The 19,829-nt window shown below is 44.3% G+C and overlaps 1 protein-coding gene across 6 annotated transcripts in view; it reads right to left on the bottom strand.

The window, feature by feature from the left end:
* Positions 1-12,418, bottom strand: part of RANBP17 (RAN binding protein 17) — a 258,274-nt gene extending 245,856 nt beyond the window's left edge. For 4 of the 6 annotated variants that reach the window (XM_043553021.1, XM_043553024.1, XM_043553025.1 and 1 more), the window contains exons 1-2: positions 12,114-12,234; positions 1,017-1,163 (exon numbers count right to left, since the gene is read on the bottom strand). In XM_043553021.1, coding sequence (XP_043408956.1) covers positions 1,017-1,163; positions 12,114-12,137 — 171 coding nt within the window. In that variant the 5' untranslated portion in view covers positions 12,138-12,234. Of the gene's footprint in view, positions 1-1,016; positions 1,164-12,113 lie in introns of all 6 variants that reach the window. The other 2 variants (XM_037906717.2, XM_043553023.1) reach the window with 2 other exon arrangements.
* Positions 12,419-19,829: the final 7,411 nt, after the last annotated feature.

Raw genomic sequence — 19,829 nt, 5'->3', positions numbered from 1 at the left:
ATTTTGCAACATCTATTGCAATAACCTAACTGTATCATAATGATAAACAGAATTAAGAACTCCTTAAGCATCCATTAACATGATAGATGAGTCAAGTTCTTCCAAGGCATTACCAACTATGTCAATGATTTCCAGATAACGGGCATGTCATCTGAAATCATAACGTTCCAAAACACAGTAATGATTATGAAGGACTGAAGGTTTAACTCAGGGTTGGTTCCCCCACCACCTTTTAAATCTTACAAAATATCTGCAAGTAAAATATCAGTACAAAAAAAAGACATGATACTCTAAAAATCAGCGGGGTAGCCGTGTTAGTCTGTATCCACAAAAACAACGAGGGGTCCAGTGGCATCTTAAAGACGATCAGATTTGTTTGAGCATAAGCTTTCATGGGGTAAAAAACCCACTTCTCCATGCATCTGAAGAAGTGGGTTTTTACCCACGAAAGCTTATGCCCAAATAAATATGTTAGTCTTTAAGGTGACACTGGACTCCTCGTACTCTAAAAAGAAAACTGAAACAATGCTAAGAGACTGGTTTAAAATAAGACAACAGGAAAACATAGTTTAAGGCTTTTCACACCATTCTTAGCCTGTCCCATTGTAACTTGGAGGAGCAGGAGCATAGGGGACTTAACTGTAAAAGTGCTGGAGCAAATCATGTTGAGGAGCAATACTGAGCAATAGGTGGCATAAAGGTTCCTACCTTTTGCAAGTATTAGACCAACATTTACATCTATTTTCCCCCATAGTTAGGTTTTCCCCCTGTTTCTGGCCATCTGCTTTCTAATGCTAGGTACTGTCAATCCCACAAAGCCCACCCTCTAATACCAATTTGTGTGTGTAGATAGATTGCTGGAATTTTATTTATGAAGGAAAAAACTCAATTTGTTATAAGAGATGAGCATCTCACATGTATTTCGTTTACACTGACATTACCTGGACCTCCAATGTGGGCTTCATGATAAATGCATGTTTACATTGTCAGATTTTACACTTCTCCCAAGTACTTACTGTTCCTTGTTCTAGTAAAAGTTGACACTGGCTGAGACATTCAGGGCTGTCAATAAGCTCCAAGAGCACCTTCTCTGCTTGTATCCGCTGTGCTAGATCAGTCCCCTCATAGAGCTGGTTACATAGTACTTCTAGCTCTGCCAAACTCTGTTAAGAAAGAACAATACTGAAACCTCCAAATACGCCTTTCACCTGTGGAAGCCTTACTTAAGATTCACAGTACTGGCTATTTACAAACACTGACATATATCCAGTACAGTAACATGAAATGCTACCTATGCTCAGTTTTCCAGAAAAGTGCAATCAAACCCCAGTAGCTTCTTTCCCTCCCAATTCTCACTGCAATAAGAGTGGCACAGAACTCCAGTAAAATATATGTGCAAGAGAGACAAACAGATTTTATACTCAGTACTAAAAAGGAAGACATTACACCAGTGATTAAAATTAAGTGAGATAACACAATTCTTTTATCATGGACTACTCCTAATTTGAAATTTAGAACAGAAACAACAGGTCTGGTAAAGTTAATAAAAAGAATCCAAATTTAACATGTATTTTTTAAAAAAAGTTTGCTCTCTAACATTAGCTGTAAGTTCCAAAGATAGCGAAGGTAAGCTTTAAATCAACACTTGGCTTATTGAGCATATCTGATAATAGCATGAAAATGTTGTAACCTATTGACTGAAGAGTCAATATTTGAAAGCACAATGAAGAAAGTACTAAATGCAAAAAGCAGCTATAACATGAGGTACTTTTTAGAGAGAGATAATGCAACACAGGAGGAAAAGAAAAAGAATCAACAAGATACTGTTTAAGAGGAAGCAAAATGAAGATTGAAGACCAGAGAGAAATCTATGCAAGACCAACAGAAAGTCACTGAGTTTATCCATATGCTTTATGTTAAGCATGGCCTAACTCTTTGCAAGACTGAGGCCCAAGTCTACAAAAAGTCCAGCTGTCATTTCATACTTAATACTTGTTTTAGAACAACGTAGGGTCAGTACAGTTAGCAATTACTTAGAATAGTAATTCAAATAAGAAATTACAATACTCTTTCCTCCCCCCCGCCCGCTCCACCCCCCAATTATCAGGAGAAGGGTGAACACGTTCCTCCACTGGTAGGTTTTAGTGACTAAAACAGAAATTTTTCAGGCTGAGATTTGCAGAGCTGTCTAAGGGGACATCTACACTGCAAATGAAGGTGTGACCGCAGCACAGGTAAGCATATCCATCCTACCTTTAACCTTACTAGCTCAGGTAACAATAGTAGTGAAGACGTGGCAGCACAGGATTCAAAGTGGGCTGGCTGTCCCAGTATAAGCCTGCAGGGTATCTGGGTATGTACTCGGGTTGTTGGCCCAGGGGTATGCCTACCCATGCTACAATCACACCTTCATTTTCTGGGTAAATTTACCCTAAAAGGGATTTGGACTACCAGCTCCCATCAATGGGAACTGGGCAACCAGATCTCTAAGTGGCTTTGAAACTATCAGACACACTGGGCAAACTGAATGTGTTGCCCCCAGCCCAAATACCTGCACCCTCTCCCCCCAAAAGCCCAGCCACAGGGTCCTCCTTGTCCAGATACCCGCACCCTCTCCCCTGCAGAGCCCAGCTGTGGACCAGACACTCACTCCCCTCCCCCCCAGAGCCCAGGGATCCAGAGGCAGAAACAGCCTGATGCTTGGTCCCAGGCTTGCAGGGAATTTCCTATGTGCCATTTCCTTCCCTCAGGACCTGCTGGGAACTGTAGCTGCCAGGAACCCTCTCCCTCCCCCCGGCAGTGTCTTTTATGTGCGAGCTGGGCTCTGCAGGGTCCAGCAGCTCTTAGTGGTGGCGAGCAGCACTGCAACCATTTCTGTGAGGGAAAGGAAATTCTGCACACACGTTAATATCTGCAAAATTCTGCATTGCGTAGTGGCGAGAATTCCCCCAGAAGTATTAAGACAACACACATCTCATATCCCCCTAGCGCTTCCCTTAAAGGTTAGAGCGGCAAAGAGCCCTTTCAAATTTCCACTACATGCATCTGACGAAGTGGGTATTCACCCACGAAAGCTTATGCTCCAGTACGTCTGTTAGTCTATAAGGTGCCACAGGATTCTTTGCCGCTTTTACAGATCCAGACTAACACGACTACCCCTCTGATCCTTAAAGGTTAGCATCTCCTAAAGATAAAACGTTTCCCTTTCAAGCAACTCACTCCTTGGGTCACATAAAAAGGGAAGATTTATTTATTCCTCTATAAATATAAACTAATGAATGAAAATAAGACCCTGAAAAAACAACATATGTACACTAACGCCTAAACAAGACACTAACTCAAAGGAATTAAACTCTCTTCTGCCCAACACTCATTCACCAACAGTTCTTTATATTCACTTTACCCTCTGACAGCTATTGGAACAACAGATCTTCAAACTAGATCCACACTTATGGATCTGCATCCCCTGAAATGCTCCATGGAATATTGGGTCACTTCTCTTCAATTTCCTTCCTTAGAGCTCATGCTGAGCTACAAACTTCAGTCCAATCCCTCCCTTCTATTTTAGCAGGTTTTTTCTTTCATTCACTGAACTCCCATTTCAGGTATCTCAACTCAAAAGCAAACAAAACAGCACCCTGGGGACTGGCCATAGCAACTCCTCAGGTCATGTCTGGAATGTTTCAGCATTTCAGAGTCCGGCTCTTTCACAGAAAGGTCATTTTAGTCTCTCCTACACTTTACATTGCAAAAGAGACCTTACAGAAGTCCCTTCTCCACTAGAGACACCCTTGTACAAAAATAAAAGGCAAGTACAAGAAGACCCTGAAGATGACCCTGAAATTAAGACCTGCATACTAATCTCTGCATGCTGAAGTTGCTCCTTTAATCAGCAAGTATTATTTTCCTGATATTAGCAGCCTCTAAACTATGTACCTGGAACTGCACAACGAATCATTTTCCCCCACATATTCTGATATTGTCTCTCTAAGTATCAAACCCAGTACCATCCCACTGGAGGAAGTGGAAGCCACTTCACTGCTACTATCTTCATTCTCCTAGAAACTGGCCTAAAAAAACTTCCCTAATAAACTCAGACTTCACTTCAAGCACCTCCAATATAGACAACTTACACTGCCACTAAAAAATTGGGATGAGGATAAATCTGCAATCCTTTAAAAAAGAAGTGGTAGCAGGTACCAAGGTCAACATTTTTGCTGAGTTAAAGTTTCACTGGCAAATAAAAATTGGCATTAACCCACCATCATTCAGACACTTAATACACGTTAATTACATAGTCCACTATCTGAGTCTCCTCTGTCACATTATTTCTGAATTATAACCTCCATCCATGCAACTCTGGGGAACAGCAGGAGATAAACCATAGATCATCTCTGATTCCTCCAGGATTTCTTTCTGTAGTTATATAACTCAATGCACGTGCAAAATTCTTGGGAATAAATCTGCATACACAGGTCAGTAGTGTGTAGAGCAGTTTCCCATCCAAACTAATGAAAAGAATTGGAATTAAACATAATTATTATGATTTCCTGTGAAAAATTTATGCACCCAGTAGCACTAAATACAAAGATGAACAGAATATGTTGGAGAAGAGTCAACCAAGCTTTGGTAAAGGGAAATCACACCTATTAGAATTCTTTCAGACTGTCAACAAACACGTGAACAAGGATGATCCAGTGGATATAGCGTACTTCGACTTTCAGAAAGCCTTTAAAAAGATTCCTTAACAATGGCTCTTAAACAAAGTAAGCAGTCATGGGCTAAGAGGGAAGGTCCTCTCATGGACAAGTAACTGGTTAAAAGACAGGAAACAAAGGGTATGAACAAATGGTCAGTTTTCACAGTGGGGAGAGGAAAATAGCAGGGTCCTTCAAGCATCTGTACTGAGACCAGTGATGTTCCACATATTCATAAATGATCTGGAAAAAGGGGTACACAGTAAGATGAAAAATTTGCAGACAATACAAAATTACTCAAGGTAGTTAAATCCAAAACTGACTGAGAAAAGGTTACAGTAGAATCTCACGTGACTGAGCAGATGAAATTCAGTGTTGATAAATGCAAAGTAATGCACATTGAAAAAAATAATCTGAACTATACATACAAAATGATGGGGTCTAAATTAGCTGTTACCACTCAAGAAAGAAATCTTGCAGTCATCATGGATAGTTCTCTGAAAACATCTATTCAACGTGCAGCAACAGTCAAAAAAGCTAACAATGTTAGGAACCATTAGGAAAGGTTAAGAAACCATTAAGAAACCATAGGAAGACAAAAAATATGATGCCACTATATAAAGCCATGGTACACCCACACCTTGAATACTACGCGCAGTTCTGGTCACCCCATCTCAAGCAAGATATATTAGAACTGGAAAAAGTTCAGAGAAGGGCAACAAAAACAATCAGGGATATGAAACAGCTTCCATACAAGGAGAGATTAAAAAGACTGGGACTATTCAGGATAGAAGAGAGATAACTAAAGGGGGCTATGACAGAGGTCCAGAAAATCATTAATGGTGTGGAGAAAGCAAATAAGGAAGTGTTATTTACCCCTTCATATAACACAAGAACCAGGCATCTCCCGGTGAAATTAACAAGCACAAGGTTTAAAACTAACATGAGGAAATACTTCTTCACACAACGCACAGTCAATCTGTACAACCCATTGTTAGGGGATGTTGAAGGCCAACAGTATAACTGAGTTCAAAGAAGAACTGGATAAGTTCATGAAGGGTAGGTCCATCAATGGCTATTACCCAAGATAGTCAACCCCATGCTCTGGGTGTCCCTAAGCCTCTGACAGCCAGAAGCTGGGAGTGGATGACAGGAGGACGGATCACTCAATAGCTACTCTCTTCTGTCCCTTCCCTTCTGAAGCAGCTGGCATCAGTCACTGTCAGAAGACAGGATATTGGGCTAGATGGACAATTGGTCTGACCCAAAATGGCCATTCTTATGTTCTTAATCAATGCAAGCAATCTGCATTTAATGCAGATATTAAAAAACAAACAAATCATAATAACTAATCATATATTAGCTACCTTAGTGCTATTCATTCTGGATGATGAGGAGCTTTTTCTCATCAGTTTCAAATAGATCGTATGCTATCAGGATTAGAACAGTTCCTATCTTACATTTACATTCCCTGACTTTGATCTCCCAGCCATAACATTACTATTCTACAAAGTGTCTCCAAAATTAGCAATTTTACTAAAACCTTTAACTTCATTACAGTTAACAGTGGTGCTTCTCACCATATGAACTGTCCAAATGATGCATTGAGAAAAATTCAGTCTAGTTGTCTTTCAGCATAGGCCATTGGCACTGCTTCAGATACGGGAGACAGTTAAGAGATTTTATTCCCTGGGAAAGCGCACACTTTCAAAAGACATTCCTTTGCTAACCAATAGCATGATCTTGCACAAAACAACACTCTTGATTCCTCACTTAAAAAAAATAAACCCTCAATTCAAGATGCAGATAACTAAGTCTGCTTCCAAACAAAAGCATCCACAGCTAAACAAGGACTCCGCACCAAAAAAAAATCTAGCTAGCATTTTGCTCCTAAGTGTACCTTCACATTTCTACAAATGTTGGCCTGGGTCAAACCCTGATGGCAAACCCATGAGAGGACATTCCTGAGAGAGGTGGAGTTTGTTGTCCTCCATGCCCTTCCCATGAGGTAAACAACAAGGCCTTTCATTTAACCATTCTACCAGGGAACACACACTGGCTGTGGGATCCCAGTGGATGGGTACTCCGTGGAAAAGATAATACTGTCTGGGTCTGCATTATCTTTCCTCACTAAATTGTGCAGGCTGAAGGAGGAATATTGTGTGCCTACGACCGCTCCAGTCCAGCCACTCCACCCTCCATCTCCTAACCATGTGAGACCCCTCTTTGGGATATGTGAAAGAGATGGGGGACAGTGCTGCCGAGATGGCCAACTCCGCTTTCAGGTAGGGAGGGGCAAGATCCATGTGTAGCAGAGACCCTCTGTGTGCAAATCTAAGGAAGGATACAAAGACTCAGGTAGTTCAAGGCGAAAAGTTACGTTCCTAGAATGCTGTCTTTTAATAAAGTTTAGCCTGGGTAAATACAGGGCCACACTACCCTCTTAGGGTATGTCTAACTTAAAACCCTACAGGAGAGCAGCTGCAGCATTTTAGTGTAGGTTCTCCTGTCAGCACAGGTAATCCACCTCCCCAAGGGGCTCTTTCTTCCACCCACCTGTTTGCACCTGGGGTTAGGTCAGTATAGCTATGTCTCTCAGGAGCGTGGATTTTTCACACCGCTGAGAGATGTAGCTATATCATTATAAGATCCTAGCGTAGACCAGCCCTCACTCAAACTGAGATATCCTACTCCTCAGCTACACCTACTGAAATCACAAGTTCAAGGAGTAAAATGATATTCCATGTTACAATATTAACGGCTTTAGAGATATTCCCCATTTTAAGTACAGGAAATTCACTAGTGCAGATAATAGCTCTAAAACAAGAATGATTTTTTTAAGTATGCGTGTCCTGATCATTCAGCAGAAGAAAAGAAAGTCATATCCTCAAAGGTCTAGCAACCATTTAAAATTTTCTTGACACACTGAAGCCTGAGAGCAAACGCTGAAGAAACTACTGTAATCTGTTTGCAAAGAATTCAAATGAAGCAAAAATGCACCCTCCAAGCTATTGTTTGTGTTTCACTTTTGAAATATTAATTGTAAGAAGATCATTGTACAATACTAGCTGCTTTAAAGAGCCTCGGGGGAAAAAATACCAGCCCATCCACTAATATAGCTGCTGGCACAAATGAGGCAAACGTCATGATTCCTCAACACCAGAGTATTTAATCCAGGACTAGGCAGGTGCTTGTTATTTATGACCATTTCCAAATACAGAGGATGCCACCAAGCATTTTTGGGGTTTTTTACTCCAATAGTAAAAGCGGTTGCAGAGGAGACTTCAGAGAAAGTCATCACAGAATTTGAAAATGTAAACCAGGGGCCACTGCCACTTCCTCCTGTAAGTACAACATTCCAGAGGCAGAATTTCCAACAATGTCAAATCATATTATTCAGAATACCTATAAATAATGGCAGGGATTACAAAAATTTAGGCCCAGAATTCAAGTTAAATCTTGGCCAGAAAGCAACTAAGAGGGACTACAAAGGTGAGGCCTGTGGGCTCAGATGCTCAAAGGCATTTAGGTGCCCACTGATTTCAATGGGAGTTAGGCACCTAAATGCCTTTAAGAATCTGGACCTTGATCTCTAGGTATAGAGTGTCTCCTTCTAGAATACCCTTTAATGGCTAGTCCCAAAAAAAAACATTACTGCCTCTTCACTATCCAGAAGGTTAGTACCGAGATTAATTGGAACAAGACAAACAAGGGAAGAACAAAGGAGCAAAACCAGGGAGGGAACAATGAAATGAATTAGGAGAACAAAAAATGGGATGTTTTCCCTGGCAAAAAGCCATTAGATTCTCTGACAGAGAAGCTTTCATTTCTGGTTGCAAAGATATCCTTCAGAATACATGCAACACAGTTCTGTCTTCCTGAGTCTGCACACCAATAGCTCATATCTTTCCAAGTGGCAGCAAGGAGAAATTGACAAGACTACTCAGTTTCACTGGTGTTATTCAACCTGTGGGGAAAAATTAAAATGAAATTGACATGATTCTTGTCACTGTATTGCTGCTTGGAAAAACTAGGATCAGCAGAGGCAGACAATGCAGCTACTCATAGGGAGGAGACCCTCATAGTTCAGAGGCTAGAGGACAGGCAAAACAGCAAAAATATCTATCCACCTAACAACACTCAAAGAAGGTCTTCAGGTGAGTGGGGAGGAGAGAGAGAAAGGATCCTTTCTCCTGTCCATCAGCCAGAGAATTGAGATTTATTAGAGACCTAACTAGCTAGAGAATGATATGAAAGATGAAGCCCTTTGAACAAGGTTCAGGGATAGTATACCAATAGAAATCCCAACATCCTTTGACTTCCCAGAAGCTGGGGTTAGGAACTGGACTTTTTAACATGATTTCACTGGTAGGCACCCTCATCTTTCTCATCAGCTACCAGTTAGTAGACCTAGTCCTTCTATTAGAAGGCATCTGATAAATATTTCAAGCCCTGAGTGTAACCTAGAAAGAAACAGCCAGGGAAATCCTAATAGGCCTAATCTAATATGTGACAGGCCCTGTTTAGAATGGATACTCTGAAGTCAGCTGCCTTTGCTCCTCTTCGTCCACACCTTCACCTATAAATCAATGCTTAAAGCTTTGTTTTTTATTTTAAATAAAAGGACTGAATTTACAACCATCAAAACTCAGCTAAATGGCAGTCCAAGAAAATTTTGAAGACAAACCGCTAACAGAATCTCTGTCTAATTAAATTTGGTTTAATTAACCATGGTATGTAGTTTCCCAGCGATTCTGTCAAGGAAAGGGAGACAGTAACTCTGATAATACATTTCTGAGAAGTATGAAGAATCACTTTTTTTTCTTTTCTTTTCTTTCTTTTTTTTTTTTTTTTTTTTATTAAGGTAGCCATTGAAACCTTCACTGGATTTGATTGGCTGCCCCTGAATTTGTATAATACAACCTTCAACTTTCAGGTTAAAAAAATGGCCATATACAGTTTGCACATTAAAAACTTGTGGAAATAGCCACTTTGGGGGAAGAGGGGGGGGTTACAGATAATTTGTACATCTAGGGGATGCTGAAGCTGAAAGAGAAATCAGTCTCTGAATTTTATAGGAAAAAAAGTAACTAACATGTAACAATCCCAGATGCAAAACTGAGTGAACCACTCCCATTCAGATTAAAAGGAAAATGAAACTTGGAAAAAAAGCAAGCAAATACATCTGGGGGGAAATAATCCAAAATACACACTGAGAAGGAGAGGAACAAACAAGGAAGCAAAAGTAATGAAAGAGACCCGAAAGCAATAGTGACTGGGAAAAGAGACATAAGTCTGCTATGCAGTATGGTTGTGCTCCAAAAGGTCAACACAGTTTTAGGCAGCATCTACTGAGGTACCATGTCATGGACAAGATTATTGACCATCTTTATATCACAACAGGAATTCTGCATTCAGCCCTCGATAAATACCAGATAAAGTACTGATAAATTTCAGAAAATCCAGAATAAAGTGATAAAAGTTATCAGGTCCCTGAAACAAATGATTTATGATCACAGATTAAAAGAACTAAATATTTATAGCTTGACTAAGCGATGATTTACAGACTCCAAATAGCTGAATGTGAGAACAAAGGATGGAAATGAATTATCTGGTACAGTATATCAGAGTACAACTATGAATAACAGGCTGAAATTAAGTCAGAAAATATTTAGGCTGAATATCTGGGTAAACCTCATGCCAATGAGGCATATTAGGCTGTGGAGTAACTGCCCAAGGGAAATGAGGGAAGGCACATCACATCTGGTTTTTAAAACTACACTGGACAAAACAGTAGACAATAATCAGAACAGGAAAATAATCTAGCCCTAAATGAGTTGGTCTATCCGAGACAGGGCCTGCCGCCCTTCGGGGCACTCTGCAAGGCACATCTATAGGTACAGCCACACTTAAGACGGTGTGCAGAGTTCAGACACTACACTTCCAGCTAGCATGGGTATAAATAGCAGTGTAGATCGTGACACATGGCTTAGAGTAGAGTGCTTTACACACCAGTACCTCTAGGGTTTATACCATACAAGGCTCACTGCATGCCACGCAGTGCCTCCCATGTCTATACTGCTCTTTTTAGCAGCGTAGTGTCCCACTACCTCCCCCTGCCAGAGCCTTTCCTGGCCACAGCGAAAGGCTCCAGAAGCTCCTGTAGTGCCTGTAATTTACACACCGCCATAAATGTAGACATACCTTATCAGACAGGTTTTTGCTTGGGGCAAACCGTAGGAAAGACGCACGCTGGTAGGCAGGGACTAACTTGTGTCCTCTACTTGGAATTCTGTCAATATGCAGGAACTTGTTATTTAATCAATGTATTGTGTTTGTTGCATGATGTTTCAAAAAGCACACTGAATTAATAAATAGGACACGCTGAAGGGCACAATTCTCTGCTGCAAGAAACTAAAGTGGATGATTGAATATAGGTATTTTCCACTAGCCTATTTTAAAAAATAACACCATTACTGTGGGGAAAGCCAATGACAGATTATAGAGAGCAGACATAGGAAATACACTGCCCCTCCAAGCAGAAATGGGATTGGCATAACCCTCTCCTAATACGATATCAACCCACGTGGTCACATGCAACTGATGCCTGTATTTCCCAAATGCACTCCAATCTGGTTTGAAGTAGCTACAGCAATGCTTTGGAAAACACAGCAAGACTGCCAGTGCAAAGGTGCCAACTGACTATAAATGACCCAGGAAGCTGAAGCAGAAGTAGAGATGTGTGGGAAATTAAATGTCCCTCCCTCGGAAATTTTAATGTCCAACTTCTGTTCTGATTTTTTCCCCCAGACGTGTCAAATTTTCAGCAGAAGAGAAATTCCAGTTCCTGCGCAGCTCTGTTCCTGCTCCCTGTATCATTTGCGTCCTGGGAGTACCTTTGCACTGGCTATCTTGCTACATCGGTCCCCCTTTCACACCCAGAGGCACTAGCACTGTGCCAGTATTATTCCCCCTGTAGAGTACGGCACCATCCCGACAGCTTTCTGCAGCCTTCCAGGCACCGTCTTTTCAGCAACCCGCCCCAGTGCCCACCAACCCACGTCTTTGGCACCCCTCCCGATCCACCCTGGCATCCCCCAGTATCTCTCCCTGACCCACCCTGGCACCCCCCTGTATCCCTTCCCGACCCAACCTGGCACCCCTTTTGGTACACTCCTCCACAACCCACCCTGGCAACCCCTTCGGTACACCCCTCCCCGACCCACCTTAGCACCCCCCTAGTTCCTCTCCGAGATCCATCCTGGCACCCCTTTCGGTACCCCCCCCACCCTGGCACACCCCACGACGCACTCTGGTACTACCTCCTCCCCTCCCCCCCACGCACCCCTCACCCCATCCCCAGCCTGGCCCCACCCCATGGCCCGGTTCCCCGGCGCACACCCCCACCCGGCCTGCCTGGCTCGCTGCCCCCTGGGCCATTTCCGTGGCCGACCCAGCGCGCCACAGCAGCTCCAACCGCCAGGCCGGCTCCCAACGGCTCCTCCGCCCGGCCCGGCCCGCGGCGCACTGACCTGGACGTGCCGCGCCATCTTCCCGAGCGGCACCGGGAGCCGGGCGTGGGGGCCGTGCCCGGCCCGGGGCAGCGGGCAACGCGGGGCGGGCCGGGACGGGGGCAGCGTGTAGAGCCGGGGAGGGGGAGAATGCAGTGTGTGGAGCCGGGGGGGCGGGGCGATACAGTGAGGGAGAAGGGAAGCGAGCCGAAGGGGGCAGTGTGAAGGGGCGGGGCGACAGCAAGGGGGAGGAGCAATGCAGTGCATGGGGGAGGGGCGATGCAGTGTAGGGGGAGTGGGGGGCAGGGTGAAAGGGGGATGCAGTGTGTTTCTGGGGTGGTGGGGGCGATGCAGTGTTGGGGAGGGGGAGAAGAGCGAAAGGAGAATGGGGGCAGAAAGGAAGTGTGGGGGAATGCAGTGGTAAACTGGGGGAAGTGTCCCAGAGTGTATGCAGTGATGAGATGGGCAGAGGGGAGGCAGTGCACAGCCAGCAGAGAGCGGAGAGAGCCACGCCGTACAGCTGTGCAGGGCGAGGGGGCAATAATGCAGTGCAAGCCAGCAAGGAGTGGGGGAGGCAGTGCAGAGCAGGGCAGCTGAGAGCAGGGGGACATGAGAGCGGAATGTGGAGCATGCAGGGGGCGATGGGAGGCACAGAGCAGCCAGCGCTGATAAGGTGGAGCACACAATCCAGTCCAGGGTAGATGGGGGCAAGAGGGTTGGTGGAAATGGACTGTTACCCCATTTCCTTTGTTCAGTGTGGTGCATGGTCCCATTTCTCTTGCTGCATACAGTGGAGGGGATGCTGAAGGTGACGGCATGCTAGGCTGGAGGGATGTGGTAATTGGACAAAAGCCATAAGACTAACGCCCTGTACGTGCCACCATTGCCATCGATGGTGACGTTGCTGTGAGTCAAGATGTCCGGGACTGTATTGAATCAAGTGGATCAGGACCTTTATCCAATAAATGGTCCTTTTGCTGCTGTGGTCTTGGTGGCTGGTAGAGGCAGAGGAACACATCACTGCTAGCAAGTGACTCAATGACTCCAAAATCCCCTGCTTGGTGTAGGAAAATGATCCTCTGCTTAAATCCACGTGGAATGGGTTTACCTTAGGGCTCATTTTAGTTCAAAATCCAAATATAGTAATCAGAAAAAAGCATCTGCTTCACTTCCTACGTAGTGCTACATGGAGCCCCAAGAGAATGTCACACGAGTTATTTTGCCACTGGTGAAGAAGCATAGGAAAGGCTGAAATTTGACCCTCAAACATCAAAGACCACGTTAAAAATTTTTGGCCTCAGCCCAGATCCCCTGACTCCCAGGCATGTACCTCACCAAAATTACCACCCCTTCTTTATCACGTGGAAAAGCAGTAGTACCTGGATGATCATAAGCAATCGGGAAAGAGAAAGTCGCAAAACATGCAAAATGGCACAGAGATACACACAAGGAAAGGGGGACGGGGAGGGCCTGTCTTTTTATTCTTTTTGTACAACACCTGGCACAGTGGGGGTGCTGGTCCTTTACTAGAGCTCCTAGATGCTACAATGATACAAGTAATAAAAATAATCATATAATAATAATAATAAAAAACTAAAGGGAAAATGGGTCAGGAGCCCAACAAATATCCCCAAAATAGAGAGAATTACCACAAATGGAAATTGAAAAAAAAGTCTCAGGGGTAATAAAAATAATGGCCAATTGCTTAATTATAGCATGGAGGTTGTATGTGCATTTCTTCTGGCTATGGATCTGATGCAGTGTAGTAATGAATCGGACTAACTGCTAAAAGAAACTTGTTAGTACAAGTGGTAACTATAAGATTAAAAACTCCTACATTTTACGGAAAGACCTTGGGCCTACTCAGAACAACTGCAAAGTGTGATATGTATAAGAACCTTAAAAAGCAATGAACAAGACTGGAAATGCAGGGAATCCTGACTGTGCATTAACTGAGCACTGCTGTACAGAAAACAGGTTACTTCTGCCTAGTATCAAGAGTGAGGCCTAAGAGCACTCATACACCATAACCTGCACACGTGAGCCCATGCCTCCTTACAGGTTTCAGAGTAACAGCCGTGTTAGTCTGTATTTGCAAAAAGAAAAGGAGGACTTGTGGCATCTTAGAGACTAACCAATTTATTTGAGCATGAGCTTTCGTGAGCTACAGCTCACTTCATCGGATGCATACTGTGGAAATTGCAGAAGACATTATATACACAGACACCATGAAACAATACCTCCTCCCACCCCACTCTCCTGCTGGTAATAGCTTATCTAAAGTGATCATCAAGTTGGGCCATTTCCAGCACAAATCCAGGTTTTCTCACCCTCCGCCCCCCCCCCCCCCCCCCAAACTCACTCTCTTGCTGGTAATAGCCCATCCAAAGTGACTACTGTCTTCACAATGTGTATGATAATCAAGGTGGGCCATTTCCTGCAGAAATCCAGGTTCTCTCACCCCCTCACCCCCCTCCAAAAACCACACACACAAACTCACTCTCCTGCTGGTAATAGCCTATCCAAAGTGACCACTCTCCTTACAACCTGCATGAAAATCAAAGTGGGCCATTTCCAGCACAAATCCAGGTTTTCTCACTCCCCACCCCCATACACACACAAACTCACTCTCCTGCTGGTAATGGCTCATCCGAAGTGACCACTCTCCCTACAATGTGCATGATAATCAAGGTGGGCCATTTCCAGCACAAATCCAGGTTTTCTCACCCCCCCCCCCGACACACCACACACACACAAACTCACTCTCCTGCTGGCAATAGCTCATCCAAACTGACCACTCTCCCCACACTGTGCATGACAATCAAGGTGGGCCACTTCCAGCATAAATCCAAGTTTAACCAGAACGTCGGGGGGGGGCGGGGGGGGAGGAAAAAACAAGGGGAAATAGGCTACCTTACATAATGACTTAGCCACTCCCAGTCTCTATTTAAGCCTAAATTAATAGTATCCAATTTGCAAATGAATTCCAATTCAGCAGTTTCTCGCTGGACTCTGGATTTGAAGTTTTTTTGTTGTAAGATAGCGACCTTCATGTCTCTGATTGCGTGACCAGAGAGATTGAAGTGTTCTCCGACTGGTTTATGAATGTTATAATTCTTGACATCTGATTTGTGTCCATTTATTCTTTTACGTAGAGACTGTCCAGTTTGACCAATGTACATGGCAGAGGGGCATTGCTGGCACATGATGGCATATATCACATTGGTGGATGTGCAGGTGAATGAGCCTTTGATAGTGTGGCTGGTGTTGTTAGGCCCTGTGATGGTGTCCCCTGAATAGATATGTGGGCACAGTTGGCAACGGGCTTTGTTGCAAGGATAGGTTCCTGGGTTAGTGGTTCTGTTGTGTGGTATGTGGTTGCTGGTGAGTATTTGCTTCAGGTTGGGGGGCTGTCTGTAGGCAAGGACTGGCCTGTCTCCCAAGATTTGTGAGAGTGTTGGGTCATCCTTCAGGATAGGTTGTAGATCCTTAATAATGCGTTGGAGGGGTTTTAGTTGGGGGCTGAAGGTGACGGCTAGTGGCGTTCTGTTATTTTCTTTGTTAGGCCTGTCCTGTAGTAGGTGACTCTGGGAACTCTTCTGGCTCTATCAATCTGTTTCTTCACTTCCGCAGGTGGGTATTGTAGTTGTAAGAATGCTTGATAGAGATCTTGTAGGTGTTTGTCTCTGTCTGAGGGGTTGGAGCAAATGCGGTTGTATCGCAGAGCTTGGCTGTAGACGATGGATCGTGTGGTGTGGTCAGGGTGAAAGCTGGAGGCATGTAGGTAGGAATAGCGGTCAGTAGGTTTCCGGTATAGGGTGGTGTTTATGTGACCATTGTTTATTAGCACTGTAGTGTCCAGGAAGTGGATCTCTTGTGTGGACTGGACCAGGCTGAGGTTGATGGTGGGATGGAAATTGTTGAAATCATGGTGGAATTCCTCAAGGGCTTCTTTTCCATGGGTCCAGATGATGAAGATGTCATCAATATAGCGCAAGTAAAGTAGGGGCGTTAGGGGACGAGAGCTGAGGAAGCGTTGTTCTAAATCAGCCATAAAAATGTTGGCATACTGTGGGGCCATGCGGTTACCCATAGCAGTGCCGCTGATCTGAAGGTATACATTGTCCCCAAATGTAAAATAGTTATGGGTAAGGACAAAGTCACAAAGTTCAGCCACCAGGTTAGCCGTGACATTATCGGTGATAGTGTTCTTGATGGCTTGTAGTCCATCTTTGTGTGGAATGTTGGTGTAGAGGGCTTCTACATCCATTGTGGCCAGGATGGTGTTATCAGGAAGATCACTGATGGATTGTAGTTTCCTCAGGAAGTCAGTGGTATCTCGAAGGTAGCTGGGAGTGCTGGTAGCGTAGGGCCTGAGGAGGGAGTCTACATAGCCAGACAATCCTGCTGTCAGGGTGCCAATGCCTGAGATGATGGGGCGCCCAGGATTTCCAGGTTTATGGATCTTGGGTAGTAGATAGAATATCTCAGGTCGGTGTTCCAGGGGTGTGTCTGTGCGGATTTGATCTTGTGCTTTTTCAGGAAGTTTCTTGAGCAAATGCTGTAGTTGCTTTTGGTAACTCTCAGTGGGATCATAGGGTAATGGCTTGTAGAAAGTGGTGTTGGAGAGCTGCCGAGCAGCCTCTTGTTCATATTCCGACCTATTCATGATGACAACAGCACCTCCTTTGTCAGCCTTTTTGATTATGATGTCAGAGTTGTTTCTGAGGCTGTGGATGGCATTGTGTTCCGCACGGCTGAGGTTATGGGGCAAGTGATGCTGCTTTTCTACAATTTCAGCCCGTGCTGAAATAGGGTAGCCTAATAGCTGAATAGGGTAGCCTATTTCCCCTTGTTTTTTTCCTCCCCCCCCCCCCCCCCCGACGTTCTGGTTAAACTTGGATTTATGCTGGAAGTGGCCCACCTTGATTGTCATGCACAGTGTGGGGAGAGTGGTCAGTTTGGATGAGCTATTGCCAGCAGGAGAGTGAGTTTGTGTGTGTGTGGTGTGGGGTGGGGGGGTGAGAAAACCTGGATTTGTGCTGGAAATGGCCTACCTTGATTATCATGCACATTGTAGGGAGAGTGGTCACTTCGGATGAGCCATTACCAGCAGGAGAGTGAGTTTGTGTGTGTATGGGGGTGGGGGAGTGAGAAAACCTGGATTTGTGCTGGAAATGGCCCACTTTGATTTTCATGCAGGTTGTAAGGAGAGTGGTCACTTTGGATAGGCTATTACCAGCAGGAGAGTGAGTTTGTGTGTGTGGTTTTTGGAGGGGGGTGAGGGGGTGAGAGAACCTGGATTTCTGCAGGAAATGGCCCACCTTGATTATCATACACATTGTGAAGACAGTAGTCACTTTGGATGGGCTATTACCAGCAAGAGAGTGAGTTTGTCTGTGGGGGGGCGGAGGGTGAGAAAACCTGGATTTGTGCTGAAAATGGCCCAATTTGATGATCACTTTAGATAAGCTATTACCAGCAGGAGAGTGGGGTGGGAGGAGGTATTGTTTCATGGTGTCTGTGTATATAATGTCTTCTGCAATTTCCACAGTATGCATCTGATGAAGTGAGCTGTAGCTCACGAAAGCTCATGCTCAAATAAATTGGTTAGTCTCTAAGGTGCCACAAGTCCTCCATGCCTCCTTAGATATATCCGTTCTCTGCATAAGCCCTGCCCTTTTGTTGTACTGTGCTCTTGTGGATTAGGGACCACATGCATAGGGGGTTTTGGCTCACTGGTTCTTAAGCACATGTGCCCCATGCATAGGCTCTCCTCAGGCTTGTATGTTGTGCACCTAAACCGTGCTTCCTGCTGTGCAAAGCTTTGTAAAGAACAAAGCCAATTATTTATAACAATTTAAGAACTAAGCATTTGGCAAGGGATCAGGTTGGCAGCCTCAGGAAGACAAGGCCAGGTCAGGACTCTCATCTAAAATAAATCTAAACTGGCCCTATGTCTACTCTGCCAAAACACCTACTACTTCCTGCCTTGCTCTGTCATTTTGAGCTGTCTTCCCCCATGTGTATTCCCACCTCGTCCCTTAGACTGAGCACTAAGGAGAGAGGCAGTGTGCATTAGGAGGGCAGAGAGGAGCTGGCACAGGATACAGAGCAATTTTAGGCAGAGTTGCTTGGCAGTAGGAGGTGGGCGGGGAACATTGTGCAATTATCTGCCTGTTGGGGCTATATACCTGCTTGAACAATTTCCTCATATTACCTGCTGTAGTTACCCAACAGGGCCAAGATACTCTGTCTTTGGAACAGATTTTCTGATGCAGAAGTCTGGGGTCTGTATCTTGAGTACTGTGGGCAGGGCATCAGCTCAGGTTAGCGGGTTCATGGATCCCCAGATGAAGATGTAGCAGCCCATAGATGCATATATTTATGAAGGGTTCTTAATGGCTCTGTCATGCATGACATCACTCATCATCAAATGTGTATGGTAAGGCAAGGATCCACTTGGGTCACAGTTAACATGACAGTGTAGGCCCTTTCTGAGCTGCACACACCTATTATGCTGGGTAGGTGCCTATTGTCCACCTTTGGTTGGTGTTTGTATAAATATAAAGCCTGGTGAATGTTAACTGGATAATCTAGTATTCCATTGCAGAAGTATGGGCTGTGATTATCCAAAACCACATTCAGATTGTTTGGTGTGACCTGGGGTGCCTCGGGTAGCTCTCACTGAAAATGCCAAGGTCAGGGCAGACTGCAAAAAGGAAAGCAAATACTCCCAAAACTGGTGGTTAACACTGAAGCTAGACTCACCAACCAGTCACAAACTGTGCTCCTGATCCCGCACACTGGTTATTAAGAAGCTAAAAAAGAAATCATACAGTCCTCTTTATTGCATTCCAGCACTCTGTTTCCCAATCAGCACATAGGTCCAGTACAGTAAGAAGTTATTTAAAAACTCTGTTCACTACAAAAAATGTTCTTCTGACCCCAAAGGGCCAGCTACATTACCAGGTCAATATTAGTTTGGATCTTACCCAAAATACCATGCTGCCAGCCAATCCTTTAACATCTAAAACTAAAGGTTTATTATAAAAGAAAGAAAGAACAAGAAGAGAGTTGTTAAATGGTGAAGCACTCAGATACATACATAAGACTTCAAAGTCCATATATCAGGTTCTTAGCACTTGGCAAGTTTGCTGGCTTGAAAGTCCCTCTGGAACACATCCATATGGGTCATTCAGTCCTTTGGTCAGAGCTTCAGTTTGTAGAAAAAAGTTACTCCAGAGGTAAGAAGCAGGAATGAAGACAAAATAGAGAAGATGCTGCTGACCTTTATATTCCCTTTGCATGCGGCTTGTACTTTCTGTATCCCAAAAACAAGCTTCACAGGACATGGCATGGAAAAGCTGTCCACCGCCGCTACATGCCTTGCTGGCTCATAAGTGTATCCCCTGGCTCCTTTCAGTGGGTTCATTGTACAGTTCATGACCCTTGATGCGCCATCAAATAGGATAGGCCAAGGGCAGAGAGGAGCTGGCATAGGATGCAGAGCAGCTGATGCCAACCTGTCTGGGTGTGTGTCACAGAAACACAGCACAAATTTGAAAATACAGATATACCATACATATCTATAACTCACAATACAAAGGTGATAAACATA

The sequence above is a fragment of the Chelonia mydas genome, chromosome 8, assembly GCF_015237465.2.
Source record: "Chelonia mydas isolate rCheMyd1 chromosome 8, rCheMyd1.pri.v2, whole genome shotgun sequence".
Taxonomy (NCBI): Eukaryota; Metazoa; Chordata; order Testudines; family Cheloniidae; genus Chelonia; species Chelonia mydas.
The sequence above is the reverse complement of the archived record's forward strand: the minus strand, read 5'-3'. Positions and strand labels throughout refer to the sequence as shown.